The 7,947-nt window shown below is 40.7% G+C and overlaps 1 protein-coding gene across 1 annotated transcript in view; it reads right to left on the reverse strand.

Annotated features, from left to right (window-relative positions):
• Nucleotides 1-4,346: 4,346 nt before the first annotated feature.
• LOC101855786 (superoxide dismutase [Cu-Zn]) overlaps nt 4,347-7,947 on the reverse strand; it is a 7,381-nt gene continuing 3,780 nt past the window's right edge. Inside the window, exons 4-6 of the mRNA XM_005097135.3 lie at nt 6,184-6,362; nt 5,056-5,170; nt 4,347-4,530 (exon numbers count right to left, since the gene is read on the reverse strand). Of these exons, the coding sequence (XP_005097192.1) occupies nt 4,423-4,530; nt 5,056-5,170; nt 6,184-6,362 (402 nt within the window). The 3' untranslated portion in view covers nt 4,347-4,422. The remainder of the gene's footprint in view (nt 4,531-5,055; nt 5,171-6,183; nt 6,363-7,947) is intronic.

Below are 7,947 nucleotides of genomic sequence, written 5' to 3' on the forward strand. Positions count from 1 at the left end.
TAAAAAGCTATCTCGTTAATCATCAATAGGGGCACATGAGTGACACGCACCATTCATTTCTCCCCAATTCTTCCTTACCCACCCTTTCCCATTCGAAGGGCACAGCTGCTTCGTTCAATATTTTCCTCTCAGTTCCCTTCTCCTCAAAAGATTGTTAACTCTTCGCTTGTTAGCTTTTATTCTTACTCCTGCAAATAGCAACCACTCACGAGCACACATACACGCGCACAATCACATGAACAAACAAACACACACACACACACACACACACACACACACACACACACGCACGCACGCACGCACACACACACGCGTACACACACGCATATCTATAAATCTATCTGTCTGTCTGTCTATATCACATTTGGTCGCCAATTGTATCTGTCATTACCCTGATGACAGACACTCCCTACCAAAATAATTGCCAAAAAGCACACAGTCACCGATATCGCCTATAAAGGCAAGCACTCGTGTACATCCCTGAAAAAATGTTGTTCAGTTTACACGAATGTGACAAGTGGTGCTGATTCGGTGACAGTCCACTGAAAACGGAAATTATGTCTCGAGACCATGAATAGTCACAAAAATCAATAGTCGTAGTTGGAAGGAAACGATTCCAGCGAAATCGCCTCCCTCTCAAAATGGAAATTTGTGAAATCCTGGAAACACAGCTGCTTTCCCGAGGGAATGGCGTGTTTCGATGGGAACGGATTCCCGAGGCGGATTCAGGGTGTTGTCATTAGGCTTCTGCTCAGCCGTCCTTGATGCTCGATGGTGCAAACACAATTTGTACTGACTTTCCACGAGTCTATGCACTTGACTAGCTACGGTGATCTGTTTTTTTTTTCGTTTTTATTTTAGGTTGTTGGTTTTTGGTGTGGGCTTTAGGCGTATGGGTAACAACCCCCCCCTCCCCTTTTTTTCCAACCACCCCTTCAAAAGGAACCCCCCCCCCCCCTCAAAAACACTAAAACAAACAAACAAACAAACAAAATACACACGCACACATGAACACAAAACAAACCCCTCCACCCTGTCAATCAAGACAAATGATAACTCGAAACAACTTATACAAAAAGAAACCAAAAGGAATAGATAACAAAAGAAAAAAAAAGACCTAAGCAAATTACAGATAAAAAATACGTTTACTTTTAGTCAATCGCCGTTAAGCCCAGTTTCTGTGTGACACTTATATATGGAAACAACAATCGTTTTGGCCTGATTCTGGGCACTGATTCACCTTACTGCTGGAGATTTTCCTTTTTAAAAATTTGTTTGTTTGTTTGTTTGTTTGTTTGTTTGTTTGTTTGTTTGTTTGTTGTTGCGTGAGGGGAGGGGGCTGCTTTTGCTTTTGTTTTCTTGTGAACGAGTGGACTTTTTGGGGCTCTTGATATGTACCATCCTCTCTTACGGGAATTGTTTCATTGACATTTTCCATAAACGCCACCACCACGTAGACCAGGGTAGTTAGTCAGCACACCAAGGCAGAATGACCTGTTTCGTCAATTTCATCTATGCTTTAATCAGTGCCCTTATTTGTGCCCTCGTGTAATAATTACAATCTTGTGTTCTCGTATATTATGACTCCTCTCCGTGCCCTATAACTCATCCCCATAGACTTGTATTATAACATTGTAGACCTGGCACTCTGGCATACTTTCGGTTCACCATGAAACGCACCATTTCGATGCCTTAATATTGCAAAATTCTATCCGATATTTTTGGCTGTTTTTGAATTACCTTGCTCATGAGGTCAGAAACCAAAAATTATACGTTCTATCTGCTCCATCAAGATCATAAGACTATTCGTAGTGGTTATCAAGATATTCAAAGAATTGCCTCCGACAAAAAGCTTGACATATTGTGAAATTCAAAAAATAGAACAGAAAGATAAAAATGACGCCAAATTTCTCAAAACTAGTCACTAAGCAGATAAAACCTTGTAATTCTAGGCTAGCGATGGATAATAAACAAGGCAGATGTGTTGCCCTTCATTTGGGCGTATTAGCGCGGCTCACTCATGATGAGCGCGTTTCATATATCGAAGTTTTTGTAAAGAGTGGAGAGCTGCCACCATGACAGGGACCAGTCTAGAAAGACATAGGTCTATGCTCAGCATAAACTTTGGCCACACTTTTTTGTGCAAGCGTTTCCTTCCATTTTGTATCTCATAAAGCTGTTGGAATAATAATAATAATAATAGATAGCATTTGTATAGCGCATATCCCCGCTCAACAGCAGGCTCTATGCGCTTTACACTATATTATTACCCCAGCTGACCATAGAACACTCCGAAACATTCTCAGCTTCCCGGGAAGCATACAGTGCAAGCAGCTGATTAAGTGCTCAAACACTAACAAACTGACAAGATCTTTCGCTGTCTATAGCCGGGTACCCATTCCCACCTGGGTGAAGTGAGGAAAATTCGTGTAAAGTGCCTTTCCCAAGGACACAACGTCGGGTCCCAGACGGGATTCGAACCCACGACCTTACGGTTGCGAGTCCGAGAGCCTAACCACTAGGCCACCGACGCCACAACTAACTTATGTGATGGTGAATCGTTTCGTGAGAGAAATGTGTGTATGAATCATTAATATTATTATAAAATGCTGCTGTGTAAGCAGGTTTCTTAGCATGTGGATAAAATAAATACATTTGATTTTTTTTTCTTTCATTTTCTCCACACCATTTGAATGGGTCGGAAAATTTTAGACCGTTTGTGATTTTCGTCTCTATCTCTCTATCTATCTATTTATCTATCTATCTATCTATCTATCTATCTATCTATCTATCTATCTATCTATCTATCTATCTATCTATCTATCTATCTATCTACCTATTTATCTATCTATTTATCTATCCATCTGTCTATCTATCTATCTATCTATCTATCTATCTATCTATCTATCTATCTATCTATCTATCTATCTATCTATCTATCTATCTATCTATCTATCTTCCTATCCATCCATCCATTCATTCATCCACCCATTCGTTCATCCGCCTGTCTGTTTGCCTGCCTGCCTGCCTGTCTGTCTGTCTGTCTGTCTGTCTGTCTGTCTGTCTGTCTGTCTGTCTGTCTGTCTGTCTGTCTGTCTGTCTGTCTGTCTGTCTGTCTGTGTTTGTCTCTCTGTCAAAAGAGATGAGCAGATGTAACCTATGACCACACGTCTAAACCGCTCTACTAGTATGCGTAGGACTTCGCTCTCATGTGATGACTTATTATGCAGTAGTTGAGATAGCTGTAAAACTATTATCAAACAAACAAAGCACAAGAGTGAGTGCGATGCCCAAGGGGGAGGCCTATTTTAACTCGTATGTCTGTCTTTCCACTCGGATGTTGTAGCCCATCAAAATCGACAAAGACTGACAAGCAGCAGCGAAGCAGACTGCCTCGTAAAAAATATTGATTGTATTGTTAGGGGTAAACAACACATATTATTTTTGGTAAGTGTTTTACTGCGCCCACAACTGCATAAGGTCACACAAGCGTGTGTGACACACTGGGTACTTTCAGTTTGTTAGGAATTAATTTTGAATTTTCCCCGGGTGGCGGCCGAAGCCTACTCTTATCAATGTTAGGACCGCCAAAGGATCTTTAAATTAACCTGCGTAAATTGCACATGGGACCTCCGAGATTTTTTTGGCCCTTATCCGAAACGGCTAGTCGTTCGATCTTACCTACCCCTAATATCAAGGATGTGGCTGCCACACAGCAGTAAGATCAACCAATGAGTACAGGTAGAAAGGCAGCCGAAAGAATTATTAGCCCAGAGGGTACAACATTTACAACCATTCCCCTCATTCAAAAACAATAAAGGAACACACAGAACCAGTGAGACAGACAGACAGCCAGCACGGCCAAAAGCAACATTAAGCAGGGGGCTCTTTCAGCCACCACATTAATAAAATTGAACATAAACCTTGCTTTTTTAAATCATGACTGAAGAAAATTGAACTCTAACTTCTTCATTTAACATTCAGACATCATTTTGTTGGCATTGAACTTTAATCCCATCTTTCAGTCACGATTTTAACAAACTTGAACTTTAACCTGTCTCACGCGGGAAGGCACTCAAATCCATGTCGTCCCTTGCTTCAGTCCAAATGGCAGAAGATATTCGGAGACGTCTCGGGGGAGCATCCAGGAACTGTTCGGAGACGTACTCTCGCACACAGATGCACTGCTTTGGTGGGCAGGGGGGGGGGGCGGAGTCGGACTGCGTTTTGTTTGCTGTAGATCACACGTATAGCTACTAAAACTGTCGCAAATCAAATATTTTAAAGAAAATTTCATATCTAACCGAAAAATATCAAATTATTGGTTAAAAACACCCAGATTTTTTTTTACTGGGTCTAGAGGCACAAAGCATTTTGATTGGTCTATCTCCGTCGGAGACGTCTCCGAATAGATACTGCGCTTTAGTCCAGTCGGCCAATCACACAACAGGCCATGCACGCTCCCACGTTGCCAGTCACCGCGCTCTGTGGGTCAAGGCCGCTTCCTCCGTCGTCTTCATTGACGTGGACCTGGCGAGTTAACAGGGAACGTGATACAACACAGTTGTATGACAAGATAAGAGAAGATAGGGGAAGATACGATAAGATAAGATAAAATAAGATAAGATGAGATAAGATAAGATAAAAAGGTTAAGATAAGACAAGACAAGATAGGATAAGATACGATGAGATATTGTTTATCTGCAGAAAGAGACGTTCGCTGTGGCATGGCCTATGCCCTTGAAATAGTTCAAGACATAAATGTTGAATCGTTTTACTTTAAAAAATAATTTGTACTCTTATAAGTTATACTTTAATATTTTTTTTGTCTACGGCGGCTGCTGTTGCTGTTGTTGTTGCTATTGCTGCTGCTGCTACTTTATATGATGATGATGAAGACGACGACAGCAACGAGGACGACGTAGATGACGGCCACGACGACGAAGATGCTGCTGCTGATGATGATGATGATGATGATGATGATGATGATGATGATGATGATGATGATGATGATGATGATGATGATGATGATGTTACACCGAATCGTCCACTCACCACCAGTGTTCTGCCAATGATGCTGTACTTCCCAAACAAAGAGACACCTTTGACGGTGAAGTTTGTGTCCACCTGTCCCTGATCCACATCAATATTTCCCAAGTCTCCCTCATGTCTGGCAAACGAGGAATTCTCAAAGATTTACCTTCTAGCTTTGAAGAAATTACGTAAAGGTACAAAGAACATAAAAAGAAGACTACAGCAACATGAAGCTGTTAAAAATCTACATTCTTTCTTAGAGTGAATAGGCCTAAAGTAAAGGTACACATACGAATAAAGTGAGTTTACATGAACATCGAGTTGTTAAAGATTTAGGTTCTTCCTTGGAATGGAAGAGAAAACGGTACAATTAACACAAAGACAGTACCAATGTACCAACACCAGTCAAACTAAATACATAGTTAACAGAACAAAACACGATCATCGCCTATACCACCAACATCACACACACAGCAATCGAAAATTACACGCAAAAGTATTTTTAACACGACTGCATTATGTATTATTTTCTGATCATAAAGGCGGGACAACTCTACGTGGGATATCTATTTATACCAGCCTGTGTGGTGTGGTGGTTATGGGCTTCGTTGTCGCACGCAGAAGACTCGAGTTTGATTTTGGAGTGGGCAGAATTAGTTTCGGATATATCTCAACATTTCGACTGGGAGGTTGTATTCCTTTCATCCTGAAGGGCAAGGTCGAAAGCCCGACTCCTAAATTATCTAAATTGTGTCGATCGGGAGGATTTACATCACCTCACCGTCAAGTGTCAGAACTACTACAGACAACGGCGACCATAGTTCTTCATTCATATTTTGGCTCAGATGCCCCAAAAATCTATTTTTAAAAAGCTACGTTATCCTGACCTTTTACTGTCATTCATCATTTTACGCTCTCCTGGTAGGTTGCTCCGGATCTACCCCTGTCTCCTCTACCCTTAATATTACCTGTAAAAGCTAGATGTTCCAAGCTTTTATGTCTTTAAATCACCTACATAACAAAAAACAAAGCAACCCCCCACCCAAAAAATCCCCAGACGAAAGCAATCCCAGACCAAACCAAACCAAACCAACACAAAATGAAAGCAAAAACAAAACAAAAAACAGAACAAAAAGAAAACAAGCTCACCTGGCATGGTCCTCCCTATACCCATGGGTGCTGTTAGAAGGGTTATAGTGCGGGCCACTGGACTCACAGCCCCCGCTGATGTCCCCTTGCTGATGCACGACAATCCCGTGGCGGCGTAAAGAGGCGGAGGTGTTGAATCCAGACAGCCTGACAAACACATCCAGGGGCAAACGTCTCCTCTGTAGGAGGGAGGTGGGGGGTGGGCATGCATTAACGGGCAAATGTTTGCAAGAAATCAATGAACACAACTGACCCGAAAGATACCCATCTTTTACTGGTCAAAAAGGAATTCGCCCAAAACGTCTTGTGAGGGGGGAAAGATCTAAATTATTCAAGGACAAACGCGAGGCATCGTGGTGAAATCAGTTGCTCGTCAAAATAATGAAATCGAAGAAACTGATATTTTTTTAGGGGCCGTTTGGCAATTTTTATGAAATTTTGGTTTTTTGACCCAACACCTTTATGGTTAATTTAAAGAGACATTTGTGTGCTCGTTTTTACTGTAAAGTGTTGATTTAAGGGACCCAAGTGTAAAAAGTTTCTAAGGTCTCTCAAGCTGTGGAAGTTGCCAAACTTCGGAGGCCATTTTCTTGCAAATTTTACCTCTAGAACCAGGCAACCCCATCTCCTTCAATAAAAAAATATCTCGACTTCTAGTTATTCATGATAGATGAGTATTTTTTTCACCGAAAGCAAGACAATTGAAACAAAAACTCCACAAGTCCAAAAATTGACGAGCGCCTGATTCCACTCCGTCGTGACATTTAATGTATTGCCTGGGGCAGTAAAGGTCAGACAAGATCAGTTGCAAAAGTCTTGTCTGAAATAAAGGGGGCAGATTCTGGGGAAAACTTTGTAAGAAATCAATGGAAACATCTGGTCCAAAAGGAATTCCCCTTAAATGTCTTGTTTGAGAAAAAAAGTGATCTAGTCAGCCAAAGTAAACGATGTCTGAGAAGCACATCTAACTATTCTGGCTATTTTAATGTATTTTAAACATTCAAATATCTGAAATTACGTATATTCTCTCAAACTTAATCTGGTGTCTCACAATCTAGTAAGTAATAATATAATTTGTGACATCATGCTGAATACAGGCGCTTGTCAAAATAATGAAATCGAAGAAACCGGCTTTTTTTTTCGCTGTTGGCCAATTTTTATCGATATTTTATCTTATTCTATCATTATTTGTTGTGGGGTTGTTGTTTGTTTTGGGTTTTATTTGCGTACACGTTTCAGGTCTATTAAAAAACACATATATCTGTGTGAGGTTTTACTGAAAACATTGCTCAAAAGCACAGACAATGTAAATAATTATGCATTTCCAAGGGTACCCAATCTTTTAAAATCACCAAACTTTGACGGTCATATTCTCGCTAATTTTACCACTGACACCAGGCGATCACTACCTCCATCAATGGAAAATATCTCGACTACTATTCAACAAAGATACGCTTTTTATAAATTAAAAGTAAGGCGCATGAACAGACTTTTAAGTTATACTATTAATTCCATAACATGCTCAAACATTTATAAACGCCTGATTATACCATGTCGTGACACATTCAAGCTACTAAGAGGTAGTTTCTCTTAAATACACTTTCAAATAGGGATACACACATGCAAACAAACACACACACATATACACACACATCCACAGACTCACACACACACACACGCACAATCACACACATACATGCATACACACACACTTTAACACACATACTACGTACACACATCCACACACACACACATCCACACACA

Source organism: Aplysia californica, unplaced genomic scaffold, assembly GCF_000002075.1.
Source record: "Aplysia californica isolate F4 #8 unplaced genomic scaffold, AplCal3.0 scaffold00147, whole genome shotgun sequence".
Lineage (NCBI taxonomy): Eukaryota > Metazoa > Mollusca > Gastropoda > Aplysiida > Aplysiidae > Aplysia > Aplysia californica.